Source organism: Pezoporus flaviventris, unplaced genomic scaffold, assembly GCF_033815535.1.
Source record: "Pezoporus flaviventris isolate CSIRO_AGI_PZ_B2104156 unplaced genomic scaffold, CSIRO_AGI_Pfla_v1 ptg000070l, whole genome shotgun sequence".
NCBI lineage: Eukaryota > Metazoa > Chordata > Aves > Psittaciformes > Psittacidae > Pezoporus > Pezoporus flaviventris.
Window position 1 is genome coordinate 6,389,400 of NW_026892618.1, and position 23,910 is coordinate 6,413,309.

Below are 23,910 nucleotides of genomic sequence, written 5' to 3' on the forward strand. Positions count from 1 at the left end.
ACCATTTCATGTTTTGCAAGGTAAAGACATTCTTCCTAACACACCTCCTCCCCTTCATTCTTCATTGACCTTGGTGTCTGCAGCATTGTTCCTCACGATTTACTCTCCCTCAACCTCTACACAGTGTTTTCTGCCCTTTCTTAAACACGCTTTCCCAGATGCACCACCACTGCTGCTGCTGGGCTCAACTGTGCCCTGCGGTGGGTCCATTGCAGCCAGCTGGGACCGCCTGGGGACCTGGCCTGGGGCAGCCCCCGCCTCTTCTCCCTGGCACAGAGGCTGTCCTTGCAGCGTTCTGCTGCCAACACCTGGGCATCTACACCCAGTACATATCCCAGCATAATTTCATCCTTTAGAATGGTGCAGTAAGTTCTTGAGTTACCTTAATTAATAAGGTCTGCATTACCTTAAAAAATACAGCTGCTTCAGAAGTCCTGCCTTTTGTCTCTGCAAGGTTTCTGTCACTCAGTGTACCTCCCTGTAATGAGAATGAATGTAAAAATTGTTCTAACCATGGTAATAACACTGCTGAAATGTTTCCCTGTAGGAGTATCCACATTTGAGACTTCCGCTTCTCCAAACCTGCGGACTTAATCCTGCACAAATAGTTACTAATTTAAAAAAAAAAAAAAAAAAAGTTAGCAAAGGAAGGAGTAGAGGTTCTTTAATTAAAAAAAAAAAAAAAAAAAGCTTTACAGTTTCTTCATCCAGAGAGTTCAATACATGCTGATACTGGCACCTGCATCATTCAGAGAAGACATCATTCACAGTCACCATGTAATCTTCTATCCACAATTAGAATTGATCTTGCAGCTGGAACCAGATGTCAGGCTCACATATTTACAATCATAGAATCATAGAACAGTTAGGGTTGGAAAGGACCTTAAGATCATCCGGTTCCAACCCCCCTGCCATGGGCAGGGACACCTCACACTAAACCATATCACCCAAGGCTCTGTCCAAACTGGCCTTGAACACTGCCAGGGATGGAGCATTCACAACTTCCTTGGGCAGCCCATTCCAGTGCCTCATCACCCTTACAGTAAAGAACTTTTTCCTTATAACCAATCTAAACTTCCCCTGTTTAAGTTTGAACCCGTTACCCCTTGTCCTGTCACTACAGTCCCTAATGAAGAGTCCATCCCCAGCATCCCTACAGGCCCCCTTCAGATACTGGAAGGCTGCTATGAGGTCTCCATGCAGCCTTCTCTTCTCCAGGCTGAACAGCCCCAACTTTCTCAGCCTGTCTTCATACAAGAGGTGCTCCAGTCCCCTGATCGTCCTCAGGGCCCTCCTCTGGACTTGTTCCAACAGTTCCATGTCCTTTTTATGTTGAGGACACCAGAACTGCACACAATACTCCAAGTAAGGTCTCACAGTTATGCAGCCTGAAACACCGAACATAGCATCTCACATTTTTACACGGGACTTACACCATTTACTTTGACTTAACACAGCTTGGTGTCTGGCCTTAAAATGTTTTTTTTTTTTCCTTTCAGTGAAGCTTCAAGTTCTTCCTGTGCAGTCTGAAAACTACACCTGCTTCAATACATAGATTTTATAGATATAGATTTTCTAAAGCCACACTGCAGAGTAGGGCTGAGCACTAATTCCATAAACCACTACTGAATCCAAAGTGCTTTGTAAACACGGTATTATTATTCAGCAGTCTGACTACTGGGCAGGTTTCTTCTGTGGCTTTAAAAACAGATCATTCCACAGGCTTCACTCTGGATCTGAAAAGAGAGGCCTCAACCTTGAAGAGGTGTAATTCTACTGTCTACTTCCAAATCATGCATCAAACATGCACACCTAAAAATAGTGTTCTAAACAGAGTCATGGTTCTCTTACAATCATTCATCAACAAAGTTCATTACTTGTGCCCTTAAGAAAAATCAAATCAGTAAATAACTAAGTAGAGTTTGGCACAAAGCTTAACAGAAAAAGCATGTGACATTTGACCTAATATTCTGCTTTATCCTGAAATATGCCAAATAGCCATAGCTCTGAGTTATGCAGTTCATTACTGAGATGCATAATCTGGCAAGATCTGCCCCACAGTCTGGCATCTCTGCATGCCCCATTGGCAACAAGAGGGTTTTACAGATCCCTGAGCATTTTGTTTTAAACTATCTCCTGTTAAATAATCTTCAGTGGACATTTCTGCCAATTACAGCTTCAGGGTAATGTAACTTTTGCTTTGTGCAGAAGGCTGGAACATGGCAGGTAGGTTGATCTGTCACTTAAAGGCCATTTCTATCCCTCAAAATACGAACTGTAAGCATTTCTTCTTGAAAAATATTTTTCGAGTCAGAATCTGAAATCCAAACCATTTGAAATAGAAATCCCAAAATGATGATTCTGGATCACCGTTAAGTGAATTGTGTGTAGCCGCATAGGTATGTTTTACCTTGCTGGCCAGCCTCCTTGGTCAGGAATTATGAATTTGATGAAGAAAAGAAGCACATCCTAGATGTCTCATACCCAGAGTACATCCTGAACAGCAAGCTCCAGATAGTCTTAGCTTTGAGTAGAATGGAGCATCATGCACCACAACTGTAATTTCTGTAAGGAATTCCACTAGATTTTCAAAACTAAGACATACCTTTTAACCAATTAAACTGATTTTTAATTCCAAACACCCTCAGCAAAGAGTGTGGAGGATAGAGAACAATGACATTTTGAAGAAGTAGCAAAAGATTCTGTAGAAGCCAGATGTGCTACAGAAAATATGCTGAATTACTTGGGGAAAAATTACTAGAACTGCACTTGGCTTTGATGTGAGTTTCTGCTTATGACACAAATCACAGCACTAAATACGCAGAGAAGGAGGCTCACTGGCATGCTAAGCAAAGGGAGTTGAACCTCTGCAGCTGGAAACTTACATTTCCTTCTTCTCGTGTAGTCTTGATGCCTCCTCCTGAAGCATCTGTCACTGTTTTTGAGCCTGGCTTAGTTTGTGAGACTTTCTCTCTAGGTCTCTCTGCAGCTCCTGGTTAGTCTGCTTCAGCTTGGTGTTCTCTACTTTGATTTCTTCTTTGCTACTGAGAAGTTCTGTACATTGCTGCTCCAACTGGGATGGAAAAGAGAAGAAAGTATTATAACTAACTGATGCATCTTGATTTTGAGGCTTTCAATTCAAGTCTTAGAGGTCAGCTGAATGGGGAAACTATTTCTATCAAAGCCAACATCTGAATAAAATACATATGGTGCTCTTCCACTGCGCTACGTACAGACATAATTATGTTACGCAAACCCAAAACCATTGCATTCTATAACTGAATTTCATTTAGTTAAAAAATGCAACAGGACAAACCAAAAAAAAAAAAAAAAAAAAAAGGTTAAAGAGCAGATTAGCAGTATTTATTTAGTTGATATTCACAACTGCTATTTTAGACAGTTTCCCACAATGACAAGGCCTACACCGAGCAATTCAGAGTTCTGCCTGAAAACTGTTTGATCTAAATCTGGTAGCTGATAAACCTTCCCATTCCCAGTAATATCAACAAGCAGTAACCTTTCTGCTACCTCCACTAAATCTGCCAAGAACTGTGACTTAGAGCTTTTTTATTCACTTTTCAAAGTACATAAAAAGGGCAGATCCACCTTCCCTGTGAAACAGGTAACAGCAGGTGACGTGGTTTCTGGTATGTAAAGAAGTGATACCTGATTCTCCTTGGCTAACTTAGCAAAAGTTATGTAGGCTAAAATTAGTCCACTTTGTACTAGGGAAGGCATTGCTGACCTGAAGATATGGAAGTTTTTCTGTTTGTTGGGTTTCTTTCAGTATGCCTTTTAAGGGATGTAAAATGTACTAGGAGCATTATAATGATTCCTGTTCAGTCTTCCAGATCTGAGACAGAATGGAGGATTCTACTAGCACTTTCATTTTGCCCATCCCAACAAGTAGAGCTCACCCAACCCAAAATCTGTCCTTACCCAGCTCTGCTAGTCTGATCACGTACACAACACTGCTATTGTTCTAGTCTTGTTTTTAAATGCAACCTTAAGGCCCAGGTTAAAAACAAAAGCAGAAAATACTTTCTAGCTGGGATTGTGAAAGGTCAGGAATGAGTAGATTGGGAGTACTTATCTCAACAGCAGCTTAACATATTTGCAGAACTGTAGCCTCAGCAGGCTCACGATTCATATGGAAAACTGACTAGCTGGGCATCAAATTACTGCTGAACAATGTTGGTTTACACTGCTAGATCACTTCAGTTCTGGGTATCACTTCCATTCCCTGACAGAATGAAGTGATGTATTCCAAGTAAAATACAGATATTCAAATATGACAGGACAAGACTTTCTTATCCAGATGAGTGGTTTCAGGAGAAGGAAAAAGGGATCACAATGACACACTTTCAAAAAGCTTCAGAGCAACAAATTATGGGCAGAAATCTCACTTACAGAATACTATGGTCATGTGAAAACTTACACAGGGACTGGCCTGGAAATGTAACTGCAATGGTGTCCATCATCAGCTCCTGAAATCATAGGTACTGATGTTACAAATACTTCCTGCAAATTCTGGTGCTTACTCTTGTGAGAGAAGCCATTCCCTAAAATGGAACAAAAACTCACAAGTTTAAAACTGAGTAAAGAACTGGGATTATACAATACAAACAAACTGTTCCTGAGGACAGTTTTGCTGCCCCTTAAAGACACACACAAAGCACTCTCCATGCATTCCCTTGTTCTTAGCTCAGCATCCCTTCCATATTTTGTCTTTTTTCTTTTCGTATTTATTTCAGGTGTGCATGAAGGATGAAACATTTATATAGTGTTATAAGGCTGGAGATTATTTTGTTCTTTATGCCTTTCCTAACAATCCTAACACTTGATCTGCATTTTATGAGTGCTTCTGATCCATGTTCTCACGGATCTCTTGCTCAGAATCACGCACTTCAGTGGTTGTCATCAACACAGAACCCATCATCAGCACAGAACCCATCATTTATGTGAGAAGCCCAGTGACTCTTCTGCATTTTACCTTGTCCATCCCTATTTTCTTTCCCTTATACAAGATTCTGTGCCCTAGATGTTATGCTAGACATCCTCTGTCCCCAGTGCTTCCTTCTGGGACATGCCACCACACATCCCTTAAAGAACACTACTGAAAAGAGCTTGTGCTTTATCTAAGCCATTTAGAGCAAGCTGATTTAAGAGCATAGTAGCCAGCAAAAAGGCCTAGCCAAAGGAATTCCTAGCCAAAGGAATCTTGGTCTACAGAAGCCCAGTTAGTATGGATTCAGATCAGTACTGTGGATATGCCAAGCATAAGACCCTTGCAAGTGAGACTGCTAGCTAGGACAACAGAAACAACACTGAACTCATCTTTCCTGGAAGTCCCCTTTCACATTTTTTATCATAATTTCCAAAACAGGAATAATTACATTGAAACGGGAAGAGAAGGGAAGGGAAAGAATGCATTATAAAGTTTGGAAAAAAGTGTTTCTGTTATTCCTAAGAGGTTCTCTTATATAATCAAGCACATAAATTGTAATTAAACTAAGCTACCATTACCATCTGCAAGAATAGATTTAACTATCAAAGTATATTTCCATGCAAGAGGAGGAGGTGAAAGTGTCAGCGCTCTGGATAAGGCAAACATTAGTCAGGTGGAAGCTAACCTAACACGCATTAATATCTAGGTGAATGATGACTAATACCAGAAAATGAGTGTGGTTATATTATTATAAAAACAGATCTGAGGAAAGATGAAAGTCAATCTCAGAGATTATTATTAGGAATTAGGAAAATATATGTACAAAACACTGTCCCTCACTACACTAAGTTAAGAATTCCAATAAGCAGGTTAGGCTGCTACACCCGAAAACAAAAATCATATATTGTGTGTTAAGATTGATGCTGGCGGCTAATCAGCTGTTTGAATAACAAAGGTTTCAAATGCTATCAATCATCTGAATAAAATTATCTCACTCATCACACTGTTAGAAGCAGCAAATTCCATTTGTCCAACACAGCTTCCTTTCCATAAAAATAAAATGGGATAGTTTAATTTTTATGGTACTACAAAGATGCTACTCCTCAAAACCAGCCTTGTTGGGATTCATGGAAAATTTGTAAGGGAGAGAGGAAATTATAAATAAAAGAAAACACAAATAAAAAAGGAAACACAGTAATACTATTAATTATAATGCAATGAACAGAAAAGGAAAACATGAAATTAGATTTAAAATAGGACTAATAAAAATAAGAGAGACATTTTATTGTCCAAAGATAGGCAAGTGTAAACAGTAAACATAAGATAAAACTTCCTGATACTGCTGCCTGTGCTACTTGATTACACGAGGCTTAAAACTGAGTGTAAGGCTTTGAATAACTTCTGTGGGTTTTATACCAAATTTAGAACATGTATGTTAGAGAACCACAGGGAAAGGGTTTTACAGAACTACTGGTTGATAAGTTTTAAACATAGCTTTAAATTAAAAAAAAAAGGAAAATATTAAAATATAGTAATTAACTGTAATAATTTTTGCAGTTAGGCTAAAAATACCTGATTTGTGTGCCCTCACAGGTATCTTGAAAGTATAAATTATTTTACTCTGGTGTTGCAATGTGGTAAACACCCTGCATAAACCAACTTCTGATTCATAGCAGTACTGAACAAAGGCAATTAACATCTGGCAGTTGATTCCAATTATATAATGGCCTTTTAGTTCAATTCTATATTCTCATCAGCTAAAACCGCATAAGCTTGTAAACTAGAGATTTGTCTCCCATCTTACTCAAGATTTGTCTCCCATCTTACTAATACAAACCTAGAATTCCCCTCAGCTTCAGCAGCACCTGGATTCATTCCTCAGAGAAGGATCTAAAAACTACACAGAGATAGGAAATGGTTCACAAACTTCTTTTTCCTCTTCCTTCCCTTCCTGTCTTACTTCTCTCCTACTTTCCAGGACTGGCACTCCCAACCACTGCTCCCAGGAAAAAAAACCAAACATATTACATGTATTTTTATTCATATTTGTCCTGAGTTACTGCCTGGTCTTAAACCATGACAATATTCTACAAAGGAAGTCGGTTTCACAGCATTCCAGTTCAGCCCTTTAAATTCCAGTGCCACCCCCTTTCCCTGTCCTTAGCCGTTCATACACTGGCCTTCAAGACACTTTATAGCAAGTTCACACATGCAGAAATACTCTGCTTCCCCACACAGGCCATGCATTTTAACAAGTAAAACACATCAGGCTTTTAATATGGGAACTTGTCAAGCAGCTACCATGCAAGAGAACCATGCAGTGCTATAAAACTGTTATCACAGATTTATCAGGAGCTGATTGTTCAGGAGGGAGTATTTCAAGTTCATAGTGCTGTACCGTCCAAAAGTAAATGAGTATTTGGTAGAGCTTTGAGTAAAGATGTACACTACAAGACCCAAATCATTGTTGATCTCTCCAGCTGTCTGGGGATTAAGCCAGTTCCCAGTGCATTGAAGAGAGTGGAATTCTGCTACATTTTCATAAGATTACCCTACTACCTGGGGAAAATACCTGAAGCTTTTTTTTTCTTTTCATTTTATCATATAAAAGGAAAACTTTTGTTCTGTTAGGATTAAAAACAAGACAGAAAAACCCAAAGAGCAGACTGTGAAAGCAGTAGATGATATTTAAAAGAGATTTTGTAAGAAAAGAGAATTCATTATCAGGTGTTCTGGAAGCTCCATAGCAATGACAAAACAATCTGACCTATGTTTGTTTTGCAAATATCTGTGAAGGTTTCAGAAATTACCATCACTTGATTTATCTCTTCTTATTCTATTGTCAGCTAGTCTGGCACATAAGCACTTGTCATTTCTGCAGGCTGGATGCTCCCCTAGCATTTCATTCACGGTTTACATTCTTAATTCTGTTCAAATTAGGCAGAAATATAAAATAATATCCTGCTTTAACCAAAGTGTAACACAATTAAACGTAACTAACAAGCATCAGAAAAAAATAATCTGGTACATTAGTTGGCAAATATTCCCCACATACACTCAGGGAAAATAATTAAAGCTATAAGGGCATATAATTGTTATGTGAAAAAAATGTAAATGTTTTGAATAAATCTCTATTCCCTGTACCATACACTTTTACTTACATAATTGTATGATTTTGTCAATATTCAATAATATGATCTTTCCCTTTCCAGTAAAGCTGTGGAATAAACAGAGATGGAGATAAAAGGGAGATGGTGCTGTTGTCAAGCACATTAACCAAAATGAAATGTAACATGAGCACACTAAATTCACATGATGAGTTCAGAATCAACACTCTCACAAGGGTTTGATTTCTGCCCATACATGCAACTGTGACGTGAACTGTTGGGGTTTTACAACTGCTGCTCATGCAGTTGGTTGTAATGGTACTTCTTTCCCTTTGAAAAAATACAGTGATTTACACACTTCGTACACTAATCTTCTGAGATGCTGATTCTACTCTTCCACCAAAGGTGGACTCTGACACTGTCTCATGCTAAACCCAATGAGAAGCCAGTTCATCCTTCCTATACTGTTTACCCTTATGTTTAGCTATCTTCTCTATTTAGAACTCTGTTGTTTGAAACACAGTTCCCCTTCTTACTACATTTGTCTTTCAAATGCAAAGCACAAAAGCGGACAGAGCTAACGGCAAACAAAAATTATATCCACTGTGTGGATACCAAAAGCAAGACGGATGAATGTACGGAGCTGGATGGATAGATGAATGTATTCCACACTTTCAGTGCACAGCTTTAGTTATTCCTTATTCCAGCACCAGACTACACATACATACAGTGTTTTGTTTGATACATTACTGTAGTGCAAGTCTCTCACTTGAATGAATAGAAAAAAAAAGAAGGAAATTAGCATTTCTAAAAGGTTTTAACCCTGTATTTTAATTTTGCCTTAAAATCTACAAATATACACAACAGCTTATCCTCAATTCCTTTATGATGATAAACACGAGTGAGAAAAACACCAGTTCTGAGATAAGAATGTGTCTGTTTTGTTTTCCTTAAAGTAGGTGTATTAAGTTCTACGCAAAAACTCATCAGCACTATTTGGGCTGTTGTTCTACTAAACCAGAATTACAGATCACTTAAAAGGATAAACATGCCCATGGTTAATGAGTTACCAAATAAACACATCCTGGTAACAAACTTTAATCCAGCTGAAACAGCCAGTGAGAAGAAGGAGACCCACACCTGGAAAGACCCAAGGTCTGAGTCAAAGAATGAGTAAGGGGCCCAAGTGGCAGGCAGAGACAAATAGATTAAAGGCCACACTAATATTCAAAAGGTCTGTCAATGCAGATTTATTTCTGAATAAAGTAAGTGTGGAGGAGGGCTGCATGTGCATATGTTTTCACTAATAATATTCATTACTTATAAACTGGATGGGAGAAACAGGATCAGGCTGTCAGCCTTCATGTTTGTGCAAATGCTACTTGTGTTTAGGTCGGTGCCAGTAGAGGTACTCCTTTCTAATGAGTATTAAATCTGCACAGTTCCCCGTATGTTGTGTATCTGTATATTGAGGATATACATTCAGCCTTACTACTGCCTGGACCTACAAATGCAGCATTTCTATTGAACCAGACAGGAAAAAAAATCCTGGTTGCTTAGACCACAGGATTCAAGTTCATGAATGAAAATATGCATGCATGAAAACTCCAGAAGAAAAGGCCAAAAACACATATAGAAGAATGGCAGAGGTTAACAGCATAGACAGGCAAGGCATAAAGTTGTGCACATGCACATGAAGCTTCTCAGGGCATCCACAAAAAAAGGAATTGTAACCTTAAATCTTAAACTAACGATAGTGTGTGTGCCTTTAACATAGCAGAATAAACCAAACTGTTCTAACTTACTAATACGTAGAGAGAAAGGAATGTTCAGGTGACAGGAGAAGGAACAGCGTGGGACTGATAACAACTTAGGAAACAGTAAGTTTAAGGATGCTGGCCTTCAAGATAGCAGAGTGGCACCCAGCGTGGAGTGAGACTGGCACAGAACAGAAGCAAGGACATCCAACTGCTAACTCAGCACTAGGACCTTGCAAGTATGCGCAAGCATTGAGGTCATTCATTAAACACAGTGAGGAAGACTACTGGTGACCGCCAGAGACCCCCACTCAGCAAGAAAGTGTATGTGTAATTAGGATGCAAACATTATAATTAGTTCCTGGAAAGCTATGAATATGCATGAATATGATAAATATACATCTGCTCTCTGCAAGTATTGGGTGTGCTCTCCTTTGCGAAACAATTTGTGTGTGTGCCTAGCACCGCAATAAAGAATGCTGCTTCCTAAAACTCCAAATTGAGTCTTACAGAGTTTCTCTGACTGACTTTTATGGTAACAGAATGACTTAAGACAAAATCATAGCCTACATCCAGGAAAGGAGACAAAGGTCTGACAGTAGACTGTATTATTGCCTAATATAGACAATATAGACCCACAGAGGTGAGACAGGAAGGAAAGATGAAAGAGCACATTCATTCTCAGCTTCCAAAAAGTATTACTGTAAGCAAGCAAGAACCCAGGAGACATGATAAGACCTCAATAACCAGCATCTTCTGTGACACCACAGTAAATCCTGGCCAGTCTATGCGGACACATGCATCTCAGTAGGTAGAAAAAGCATGGGAGTATGAAAAATATTTTTTTTTCCCTATATATGGTCTTGAACTTCGCTGCTGTTTGGACATACTTGAAAATAAATGAGGCTATTCATCCCCACAGTTACCAAAACCAGTGTCAGTCTCTGACAGTTCTGACTCCTTCCAGCTGTGAATTACAAATAACACAATGACCTATGTGCCGAGATTAGAGGTGTTATTAGGAGCAACAGAAAGAAAAAATTAGCTAAAACCTTTTTTTGCTACAAAGGCATAAAACTCCAATGCATTTTAAGGTCACAATTTCCGGTCAGACAGAAAAGTCAGGTAATGCTGATGGTATACTCAGTGCGCCTCTGTGCCAATCACAGCTATTAAACAGACGCATTTATTCATTCAGTTCTCAAAACACACTGACAAGACCTGACCAAAAAAAACCAACAAATCCAAACCACAAAACAAACCCTTCACCACACATGGTTGTAAATAATCTCTAGTCTAAAACAGACAGCTCAACTACCTCATACTTTTCCAATTGACTAGCTGTCTGAAGGCCAAAATCACACTTGTTGACTTAGATGAAAAAAACTATCAATATAAAACCCAATTGTCTTTAATGACCATATATTTGTAGGTGTTTTGTTTCTTCTGAAATCTTGTCACATTCTCAGAATAGCCAGCAGAGTGCTGAACAAATGAAGCAAATATTCTACAATGTATTTGCCTTTATTACTCAGTATGTAAGAATATGAAATACAGAAATGACACTTTATAATAATAATACGGGGAATTTTAAGCATCATTTTGTATTCTATTTAGACTTAGTATCGCATTTTTGCTCTTCTAGATAGCTACACATTTAAGGATGATCTATTACTTTTTAGTTCTTATATATTTGTTTTTACATATGTTTTATATATTTGTTTATATATAGATGCATTACAGATGTTTTTATATATAAAACCAATATATATTGTTTACTGTGTTTCATGTTTGTTTTATATATATTTATTTACCTACATTTTCATTGGTATCAGTGCTTTATTGCTGCTTTAACATCTTAAACCTCTCATTTCTCTGGCGAGTAAATCCAGATTTATAGCTTTTCTGCACACAATGTTTGCAAAGCACACAGACAATTTACCAGATTTGCTGGTAAATCTGACTGTCCTCTGAAACCAAACTTATTAACTGGAAGTGTATTGCTAATACTGTCTAAAAACTGCAATGCAATGCAATAATAGACATCTGCAAAATTATTTCAGTCAACAAAATCTGTTAACTGGAAGAGAAAAGGTAATTTCAGCCAGTTCTGCCTTATGAATAATTCTACTGGTAGTCTTGATGACTACTAAAATTTCACATTATGGGGATTCTTGTGATTACAGTCCTCAGTTCTTTGTCCTTAAATAGCTCTCTATAGTTCTACGTTCTCTGTAGTCCTCAAATAATACCTTGTTTATTTCAAAGGTTCAAATAGCAGGTAAGATAGTCTCAAAACTACACGAAGAGTCCAACAAAGAGAAGTTCTAACTTTTTTACAGCACATTCCAACTTGTTCTTTTCATTATCTGCTTCTTGGAGCTGGGAAAAAATTCTGACCAGGAACTCTTCAAAACTAGGAAGTAAATGAGATTCACCTTTTCTCAGCTGCAACCAAAGTTGTTTCACATCATTCTCACTGAAAAAAAGAGATCATAAAGGATTCATTAAGAGAGAACATTTCTCAGGCTGCAATGAATGTTCACGTCATCCTAGGGGATGGAGGCTTTAGGGCATCACTAGTCAGAACGCAAAGCCTATTAAAAACAGGGTTACTTTGCAGTAACAGACTTTAAAAGAATGAGGTGGGTGGGAAATGGTGGAAATAACATTTATTCAAAAAAATGCATCAAAAGTCTTATCATAATGAAAGCTTTTCAGGATGACTGCCAATCAATTCTTTCCTGTTTTCAAGCAGTTGGATGTAAAGAAGCACTGATGAGCCCTTTATCTCATGGTAAGGATCACTGATGTGTTTTTTTAAACACTCTTACTATCCGTCCAGATTCTCTCCCACTTTTGCACCATGCTTTTTTTGCTCTAGACATTCATTGTGATTGACTAGTGAACGTCAGGCCAACACACAAGAAGCTCTTAGAGCTATTTTTAGTGTTCTGTGTTTCAGAATGAGTCATCCTGGTCCTGGAAGAGGTAGTGTTATCATAGCGATCACAGCAAGCAATTATGTATCAAGGGGAGAAAAAGCAGAAAAAGGTGAAAAAACATTCTTTCTTATGGCTAAGTGGCACACTTCAAACACAGCCTTCACCAAAAAAAGCAGTCATCATGCATTGGTTGATTGAAAATCAGTGGCATCTGTGGATTACATGCTAGTAATTATCTACGTTCAAACCCCATGGTACATCAGTGGATTAATAGTGTAGCTCTTAAATGGCACAAACACACGTTTTGTATGCATGCAGTATGATAGCTTTGCTCTTGGAAATTTTGGTTGAAAGTCATTTTATAATTTCTGACAGCCACAAAAATTAATTTTTAAGGAATCACTGTGTTACCAAGCAGCCTTTGTTCTCATCATTTACCTTAGATTCTATTAAAATCAAATCCAGAGCTGAAGCATAAAAGGTCATACAATCTATTACTGTTGCTGGGAAGACTCACTCATCACAAACCTTCTTAGCTCCAAGTCAATCCATCAGATCTGAGAACTGAAATTCTTCATCCTTATCATCACTCATGCTCTCTTTGCCCTTAAGTTGGCAGACTGTTTCACCTTCTGACTGCTGCATCATCTCCTTATTCAACGTAATCTGCTCCATAAGAAACTGGCTTAAGAATTAGAAATCATACACATTAGCATTTTCAGAGCTTACGATAAGAAACAATGTCATTTAAGAGCAAAATACTAAAGATCACATTTTACAGTAAATACAATTTGTGACAGAAAAACCTACACTTGTTTACAAAAAAGGGGATTATAATGAAACAACAAAAGGGTGAAGCATGGCAAGAGTATTTCTGAGTTCTGTGCCTTTCTCTTTAGTTTAATGTCTAGCCTTCAATAACTCACACAACATCCACAAACATACTGAAAAATTACAGTCCTTCATAAACAAAAGACAACAAGCAGCAACAAGCACTTTATAAAGGTTATGGCCTTATTGGTACGCTTAAGTAGAAGTGAGGAATCTAAAATAATCACAGCTCTGGTACTGATAAAATGTACCTTCTATTTTAATATTCCTTCTACTGCATGACCAAAGGCACACCTCAAATTCCTGTATAAACTTCATATAGAAAGCTTCATTTTATTAACACTTCTTTCCCTCCATTTGACTCACATGCATTTTAATTCTAGAGCAGTTTCTTCTATCTATTTTGGATATTTCTCTTAATAGCAAAAAGACTCGATCATGGAGATGTGGTAGGATAAATGTAATGTTGCAATGGAAGGATACAGGCTCTTTAAGAAGGACAAGAAAAGAAGACAAGAAAGGAGAGTTGTTCTTTGTGCGAGAGAGCAGCTGGAATGCGTGGAGCTCTGTGAGGGGATAGAAGAGGAGCTGATGGAAAACGTACAGATAACAGGAAGGGATTCTATAGGCACACTGCAAATAAAAGACAGACTAGGGACAACATGGGCCCTCTCCGGAAGCTCTCAGGAGAACTGGCTACCCTGGATTTGGAGAAGGCTGAGGTTCTCAATGACTTTTTTGCATCGGTCTTCACTGGCAAATGCTCTGACCAAACCACCCAAGTCTTGGAAGGCAGATGCAGGGACTGTGAGAATGAAGACCTGGGGCCCACTGTAGGAGAGGATCTGGTTCTAGACCATCTTAAGAACCTGAATGTGCACAAGTCCGTGGGACCTGATGAAACCCATCCGTGGGTCCTGAAGGAGCTGGCGAATGAAACTGCTAAGCCACTGTCCATCATATTGGAAAAACCATGGCAGTCAGGTGAAGTTCCCGACAACTGGAAAAAGGGCAATATAACCCCCATTTTCAAGAAGGGGAAAATGGATGACCCAGGGAACTACAGACCAGTCAGTCTCACCTCTGTGCCTGGCAAAATCTTGAAGCAGATTCTCCTGGAAGGCATGCTAAGGCACATGAAAAACAACAAGGTGCTTGGTGACAGCCAGCATGGCTTCACTAAGGGGAAATCCTGCCTGACCAATTTGGTGGCCTTCTATGATGGGGCTACAGAACTGATGGACAGGGGTAGAGCAGTTGATGTCATCTACCTGGACTTGTGTAAAGCGTTCAACACTGTCCCACACGACATCCTTGTCTCTAAATTGGAGAGACATCAATTTGATGGATGGACCACTTGGTGGATAAAGAACTGGCTGGATGGCCGCACACAGAGAGTTGCGGTCAATGGCTCAATGTCCAGCTGGAGACCAGTAATGAGTGTCGTCCCTCAGGGATCGGTGCTGGGACTGGTTCTGTTCGACATCTTTGTTGGTGACATGGACAGTGGGATTGAGTGCACCCTCAGCAAGTTTGCCGATGGCACCAAGCTGTGTGGTTCTGTTGATACGCTGGAGGGAAGGAATGCCATCCAGAGGGATCTTGACATGCTTGTGAGGTGGGCTGATGCCAACCTCATGGAGTTTAACCATGCCAAGTGCAAGGTCCTACACCTGGGTGGGAGCAATCCCAGGCACAGCTACAGGTTGGGCAGAGAAGAGATTCACAGCAGCCCTGCAGAGAAGGACCTGGGGGTGTTGGTCGATGAGAAAATGAACATGAGCCGACTTCAGTGTGTGCTTACAGCCCAGAAATCAAACCGTGTCCTGGGCTGCGTCAAAAGGAGCGTGACCAGCAGGTCGAAGGAGGTGATCCTGCCCCTCTACTCTGCTCTTGTGAGACCTCACTTGGAGTATTGTGTGCAGTTCTGGTGTCCTCAGCATAAGAAGGACATGGAACTGTTGGAACAAGTCCAGAGGAGGGCCACAAGGATGATCAGGGGACTGGAGCACCTCCTGTATGATGACAGGCTGAGAAAGTTGGGGCTGTTCAGCCTGGAGAAGAGAAGGCTGCGTGGAGACCTCATAGCAGCTTTCCAGTATCTGAAGGGGGCCTATAGGGATGCTGGGGAGGGACTCTTCATTAGGAACTGTAGTGACAGGACAAGGGGTAACAGGTTAAAACTTAAACAGGGTAAGCTTAGATTGGATATAAGGAGGAAATTCTTTACTGTAAGAGTGGTGAGGCATTGGAATTGGGTTGTCCAGGGAAGCTGTGAATGCTCCATCCCTGGCAGTGTTCAAGGCCAGGGTGGACAGAGCCTTGGGTGACATGGTATAGTGTGAGGTGTCCCTGCCCATGGCAGGGGTTTGGAACTAGATGATCTTAAGGTCCTTTCCAACCCTAACTATTGTATGATTCTATGATTATGTGTTAGGATTAAAGAGAGGACAGAGAAAGAGGAACATATAGTGAGAGTCCACCTGATCAGGAAGAACAAGTGGATGAACCTTCAACATTCTGATAGGAACAGCCTCATGCTTGCAGGTTCTGGTCCCCATGGAGGACTTCAAACACCTGATATTTTTTGGATGGACAATGCAGCCGGACATAAGCAAACCAGGAGGTCCTTGGAGTGCACTGATGATAATTTTCCCCTGAGATAAGGTGCTCTGGTGGACCCCATACCCACCAACAAGGAGGGTCTTGCTAAGGATATGAAAATCTTGGCTGCAGTGACCATGAGATGGTGGAGTTCAGAATCTGGAGGGCAGGGAAGAGCATGAAAAGCAAGCTCATAACCCTGGACTTCAGGAGAGCAGACTTCGTCCTCTTCAAGTGCCTGCTTGAAAGAGTCCCTTGGGATAAGGCCCTAGAGGAAAGAGGGGCCCAAGAATGCTGGTTAATATTCAAGGATCACCTCCTCCAAGCCCAACAGAGCTCCATCCTGCTGCTGTTTCTGTGCTGATGTACTGGACAAAGTGGAACTCCAGTGTGAACTTAAGTCAAAGGAACTCTGACCTGTGGATGAGTCCACATGGGAGCAGGACAGCCTGAAGCATCTGTGACCATGAATAAGTTCAAATCAGGTACATCTCGAAGCATCTGCATCTGTAGCTGTGGTTATGTCTGAGACACTATACCATAGCCATAAGAGACTTCCATGAAAGTCTCAGCAAGTTTTCACTAGCTGCAATGTTACCTTGTATTTGCTCTAGTAAATGTTGAGAATACTATAGAAAAATTAATTATAAGAAATAAGTATGGATTAACAAATGAGTTGATTCAGTTTCAATTAAACATGAGGCTAAGCAAGAATAGACATTACTGAAGTCAACTGGTCTGAAGAGTTCAAGTAAATTAACAAACAAGTGGAGCTTTTGTAGGAATGAACGGAATTCTTCCACACTAATTGGTTCAGTACAAGTTTTATCCAGACACTACTCTGCTTTCTCCATTCCTTAGTTTTCTAAAGCAGCCTTTATCTAGTACAGCTTCTGTTTCTACTAGGAATACCAACATCATCACCTAGCAGAATGCATGACTATCTAGTCTGGATCCCTAGTCAATGCATATCAATCCTGTGCAGCTTAAAATGAAGCATGCTTTACACTGTCTAGCCGTATGTTTCATGAGAATCCTATACATAGGTGTTGAAGGCAAGTACTATTGAAGGCAGTACCTTGTGTGTGGCATTTTGTGTAGCCTAATGTGTCCGTGCCCTTTGTGTGTGCGTGCATATGTGGGTGTCACTGGGATACATGTTTAACTTCACTACCTGTTGAACCTGCAAACAGGAAAGCAGTGGCCACATCCATCTGGGTCTCTGGACTGGGCTCCAGCAGCTGGGAAGGAGGAATCACCAGGCTCTGGATCTGCTGGAGATTGCAGCCACTTACAACTTTGCTTAACAGAAAATTTTGGCTTTGCAGGGACTAACTTACGAAAATAGTCTTCATTTAACTAAGAAATATATACAACTCACTTACGAAAAGTAAAGCAGTAATACATTGTTTCATTTTTAAATAATGGCAATTTGCAGGTTAAAATACATTCGTTATTAAGATACTTGATCTAGCTCTAAAATGGGAGACATGGGACATGAAAGAATTAACTTTTCAAATAACTGATGATTTACAAACAAAAATGAAGGTCCTGTTTGCTGGGCCTAGACATAGTATTTAAGTAGAGATTTAATGTTACCATTCACACATAGAAGAGATTTAGTTTTCTGGAGAAAATGCTTAAAACTGGTGCTTATAGTCAACAGAGCTAAAATTTAAGCACAAAATTGATTCTGCATAAAAACCTAACAGTCTCACTAACTAATATTGCCATGCTTTCTGGTGCCTCACAGCTGGGGCGAAAACAACCCTTTCACAAACTCAGAGAACACGACAGTAAAAGTGCTATTGCAAAGTAGGCAGTTGCAAAGAACCTAACAGCTCCCTTTATGCAGGAATTATAATTGCCTCATCCTGTTTTGTTTTGAAATAAAGTAACATCACTTGAAGAATTAATTTGTTAGAGAAAGCATTCCCACAGCTGTAACACCGGTATCAACACATTTTCAGCACTTATATTAATCCTAATCATCTCTCAGGTCTTACGATGAGACATGAAACAAAATGCAAGATCTGGAAATTTTTCAAGATTTAGTCATAAATCTACTCCATGGCTTAAAACAAGTTTAATTCAGATAGGTATGCTGTATGTCTCATATTGTGCCGTGGCTTGCCATCTTACACAGGAGAGAAAGACCCTGGAGCCCTTTATTCAAGTAATTTGACCACTTCTTCATCTGCTGCATATATCTGCTACACCTAGGGAATAGTCTGGCTCCCCATGTGCAGTGTTAACTGTTAAGACAAAATGATGCATTATTGGTATGGAGCATATAGAGTATGAATAAAACTCTATATAAGAAGCATGCTTTCGAAACTCACTGAATCCTGCGGTGAATTCCTTTAGCGTAAGTGAGCTATTTCCATCAGCATCCAATGTAACAAAAACTTTTTCAAGTTCTTCCAGGCTAAGAGGTAACTGACAATGCAGTCTCTGGAATGATGAAACATGCAGTGTCTTAACCCAGTTTATAGGATGAGAGAAAGAGTAGATTCTACAGAACATGCATAATACGAAAGGATAGGTCCTTTTGTTTCCCAGAGTACAAATTCAAATACACCACAGAGTAAAACAACATCAACTGAGCAAGAATTGCTTTTATGCAATGATTTTTTTGCAAAGCTCCAGGCTTGGGGAAAAGTGCCTGGAAAACTACTTGGTATAAAAGGATCTGGGGGTGCTGACTGATGGTCAGCTGAACAGGAGCCAGCAATGTGCCCAGGCAGCCAAGAAGGCCAACAGCATCCTGGCCTGTATCAGAAATAGTGTGGCCAGCAGGACAAGGGAAGTGATTTCACTGTATGGGGCACTAGTGAGGCTGCACCTCAAATACTGTGTTCAGTTCTGGGACCCTCACTACAGGAAAGGCATTGAGATGCTGGAGCAGGTCCAGAGAAGGGCAACAGAGCTGGTGAAGGATCTGGAGCACAACTCTGATGAGGAACAGCTGAGGAACTGGGGTTGTTTAGTCTGGGGAACAGAAGGCTCAGGGGAGATCTTATCACTTTCTTCAACTGCCTGTCAGGAGGATGGAGAGAAGGGGTTGGTCTCTTCTCCCAAGTCACAAGCAATAGGAGAAAAAGAAATGGCCTCAAGCTGCATCACTGGAGGTTTATATTGGGTATTAGGAAAAATTTTTTCACTGAAAGGGTGCTCAGGCATTGGAACAGGCTGCCAAGGGAAGTGGTGGAATCAGCATCCTTGGAAGTGTTCAAAACTCATACAGGTAAGGCCCTTAGTGACATGGTTAATGGTGGACTTGGCAGTCCTAGGCTTGGCTTGGCTTGGTTTGGCTTGATGATCTTAGAGGTCTTTTCCAACCTAGCTGATTCTATGATTCTATGACTTCACTATTTGCCTTTATGAATCCTTTACAACAAAGCAGTGAGAACAACCTCCTTGTAACACAGATTCTAATCACGCAGGGAAGGGTTAGGCCTTGAGGTGGAGTCTCAGCATCCTGGTCATGAGGTCAAGCAAGAGACTCTCTAAACGAGAATATTAAAGAGGGTATACTATCCTAATTCAAGCTGCTTCAAAATGTGTAAATAAATAAATAAAAACTAAGAAACCTGCACGGTTCAAGGAGCAAACCTGCTGCTCCTGTGACAAGTTAAATGTAGTTCATGACTGTCTACATCTGAAATTCATCATGCTTACACCAAAAAAGGCAAAACTTCACGAAACCACCCCACAAAACCACTTATTTTTTCCAAAGTATCTAAAAAAAAGGCATAAAAAACACCCCCTCCAACATTTTCTCTAAATCGGTCCCTAGTCGTCTTACTACAATTCTTTTAACAGCTATAGACAGATTTCCAGAAATATGAGAAAACTAGAGTAGCAAACAACTACAATAGCAAGAACTTCCACTGGGAGTCAAGCACTAGGAAGAGTAAAACCTTTCTTCATCTTGGGAAGCAATATAAATGCACACTGGTGAAGTCCTCTGCTTTATTAGCTAATATTTTAATGCCTTCTTTGAACATCTATGGTATATACAACATATTTAAATTACAAGCTAATAGGTTGATAAAGTTAATCAGAACAAAAGTGTTAATCTGTTCTGCTGTGGGAATGGATTTAGGACCAAAGAAAGTTTATCCTGCTATCCAAGAACAATAGAAACCACTATTCAATACACCAAGCTGTATATAGTCAAGGTAAGAATTGGCTGAATGCATTAACCATGACTTCCCTGGCTGCAGCAAAGAGTTTAGGGCATACATTATAAACCTGTATGAGCTGAATGGAGGAGCAGTGAAAGGAATTCCAAGGTAATCTTGAGAAGGGAAAGCAACAGAGCTTCTAAAGCACAGAACTATCTGGAATAGTCCCGAAGGGATTTCTGAGCAGGATTAATTGTGCATTGCTACATGCTTCCAAAAAAAAAACCTAAGAAAACTTGATGTATATTCAGTCTAAATAAATTACCTCATCAGCAATGCATCTGACTTATTGCCAGTTTCTCACTTAAACATACCCATCTTCCCAAAGCTGTAGATTTTTATCTCTTAGATCTAAAAACTTTAAAAAATTCACTTCTCTTCTAAAATTCTTACATGCTACAAGGTACTGATGAGGAAGGAGGTATTTCAGGCAAATTACTCTTTTTACACTATTTCAGTGTTCAAATTCTGAACTGAATTATACTAATTTAGCAGTAGAAAACACCAGAATTTTTTGCATTTTCTTGAAAAAATATGAAAATGGGAGATTTTTAAGATGTGCACACATTTTGCTCCATTAAATTCCCACTGGGTAATTTAAGGAGTTTGGTGAACTGGGGCCACACCACTATTACTGAGCCAATGTTTTGCCCAACCTCTTGTTTTTATTCTTCAAAAATTTACGTTTGTTTGTTCCGGGTTTATTCTTAGGAAAACAAAATGATATTGTTGGTCTCATATGTCTGTTTTTGTTTATTTGCTCATTTTGGCCTTACTGTAAAAGCACATAGATACTTCCAGTATGAAACTCTTAAAAATTAAAAAGAAATAAAACTTATTCAAAGATACCACTGCAGCTTAAACAGAAATTATCTACATTGCCACACAATGTGCTCTGTGCTTTCATGACGACTATGTTTACTTATCTGAAAATTCCAAGCTTTTACTCTGCAAAAGAAAAAGATAGAGGTCAAATGGCCAATTCTGCTACAATCATTAAAACATTTTGCAACACTAATCCTCATTAATCATCATGACCTCAAGGCCCAAACTGCAAAGATGTGGTTTCAAGTCTCAGGTAGAATTTGCCTTCTTGCAATCTCAGAAAACCTCTTGTTTGTTTGAAGGTTGAACACATTTGATATTTTGAAATTGAATGAAAAATTCCAAACAACCAGTATTAACATAATCTCAAAATAAACAGCATGATATAATCAGGGAAGAGTAAATTTTGATATAATTACTACGTTAGAGACATTATCAGAAAACAATGCAAAATCTGTTCCACTGGACTTAACTGTACTTTTAGATACTCGGCTCTGTCTGTTGAAATGCCTCATATCACATGACTAAAGATTAAAAAGCTTAATGTGAGCATATTGGATTTGAAGCAATGCTTCATTAGCGTTAAGTAGCACTAAACCAACAAACAGCAGGATGCAAAAGTGATCAATACTTTGTAAATTTTATGGAAAAAACTGATTTACTTTATTGACTTATGTTTTTGCTACAGAAAGTGAACATCATGGAAAATGCAATCAAAATTAACTGTACTGATTTCAAACTCAGGTTTGCAATACAGGGATTCTAGTTAACTAGTCATTCTAATCAAGCATAATGAATAACTAATAGTATATGTCTAATGTACAGTTGCTCAGTATAAAGCATTAAATATTTTCATAGAATCATAGAATGGTTTGGGGTGGAAGGGACCTTAAAAATCATCTATTCCCAACCCCCTGCCATGGCAGGGATACCTTCTACTAGACCAGGTTGCTCAAAGCCCTGTGCAACCTGGCCTTGAACACTGCCAGATACGGAATTTATTTTGCTACCACACCTCTATTTTATCCAGAAGTACTGAAGTAGAAATGGATTAACACAATGAAATTATGCTTTGCATGTCAAGCATGAGCATATTCTTGTTTTCTGCCACATACTGGTCCAAATCATCTTATCATTTCTGCAATAAGCACTGAATCTCATTTCCAAAGGTTTTATTATATAGTTGCTTTCCTACCAACGTTTTCAGCAAACCTGATTTTAGTCCCTCAAACATTTTAAGAACAATTTTGTAAGATTATTGTGAACATTGAATAATGTTAAAAGATTGTTCTTCTGTATTTCCTACATATATATCTGATAAAGCTGAGAGTCTGGTTTACACATTGTCTGTCAGTTGAAACCAAAATGAAAGACTTTATTTACACACTTTTGCTGAAAAAACAGAGGGATAAACTTTGTGGAAGGGGGCCTATAGGGATGCTGGGGAGGGACTCTTCATTAGGGACTGTAGTGATAGGACAAGGGGTAACGGGTTAAAACTTAAACAGGGGAAGTTTAGATTGGATATAAGGAGGAAATTCCTTCCTGTTAGGGTGGTGAGGCACTGGAGTGGGTTGCCCAGGGAGGTTGTGAATGCTCCATCCCTGGCAGTGTTCAAGACCAGGTTGGACGAGGCCTTGGGTGATATGGTTTAGTGTGAGGTGTCCCTGCCCATGGCAGGGGAATTGGAACTTGATGATCTTAAGGTCCTTTCCAACCCTAACTATTCTATGATTCTATGATTCTATGATTCATGATGCTGTGGCATATCTCAAAGTAATAAATTTACTGGAATTTCAACTTTTTCATTGAGAATGGAATTAAGTTCCTGAGGCATTTTTTCTTTGTTTCACTCACTTTGATTTTCCACATTTTTGTTGCTTTGACTGTGGAAACAAATGCAAGCATTATGTAAAAATTCAAAGAGAGTGTATTAAATGCTACATGTCAGGAGGGTGTTACAATTTTTATCTCTAAATTAAGCAGTCTCAACACATTAAAGGCATTGGGAGCTTCTCTTATTCTGCATTTCACATAGCCAGTTCTGTTTTACTGGCATGTCTTGACAAGTGATGAATCCTTTGCTTTCCAGATCACAAATCTGAAAGAACCCATATACTTTTCCTAACACAGTTAGTCCTGTGTCTTGTTCTCCAGGTGGCACAGAACTGGCATGTTCTCCTTGTATTCTGTCCATGGTCACAATTTCAACACAGAAATATTTTGGGACGCCGCCATCCCAGTTACTGATTTGAATTCAAATTCTGATCTGAAACCTGTGCATGGAAGGTATGGAAAAGAGCAAATCATACCCTCTTAATGATGCTTTGCAAAATCTCTTAGCAACCATCTCTTTATTTAGGCACTAGAGCTTAGAAGAATAAAAAGCTTTTTGAAAATGCCTACCCTTGATGGACTGCACTAAAAATGATGGAAATTGGATGATGAATGAGAAGGGGAAAGTCTGGGGAAAGGAGAAGACAAAATGAGCTCTGAAAAGGAATCTGAAAGCAAAATCAGCCAGTTTAACAAGAAATGTAGACAATCAATTACCACAAAGAAGAAGACACAAGAAATGAGGGCAAATAAAAAAGTGATTTAAAGTCACTACAAGTATCCAACTGATATTCTTTTGACTCGACCATTTTAACATCATGTATCACAATTTGCATCAAGCGCTTTGGCATACAGTTCATATGATAG

General features: G+C 39.3%; 1 protein-coding gene across 1 annotated transcript in view; it reads right to left on the reverse strand.

Moving 5' to 3' along the window:
• CRACR2A (calcium release activated channel regulator 2A) overlaps window positions 1-23,604 on the reverse strand; it is a 37,155-nt gene extending 13,551 nt beyond the window's left edge. Inside the window, 7 exon segments of the mRNA XM_061472102.1 lie at window positions 121-316; window positions 407-478; window positions 2,886-3,073; window positions 12,129-12,291; window positions 13,275-13,442; window positions 18,531-18,646; window positions 23,261-23,604. Of these exon segments, the coding sequence (XP_061328086.1) occupies window positions 121-316; window positions 407-478; window positions 2,886-3,073; window positions 12,129-12,291; window positions 13,275-13,442; window positions 18,531-18,646; window positions 23,261-23,404 (1,047 nt within the window). The 5' untranslated portion in view covers window positions 23,405-23,604.
• Window positions 23,605-23,910: the final 306 nt, after the last annotated feature.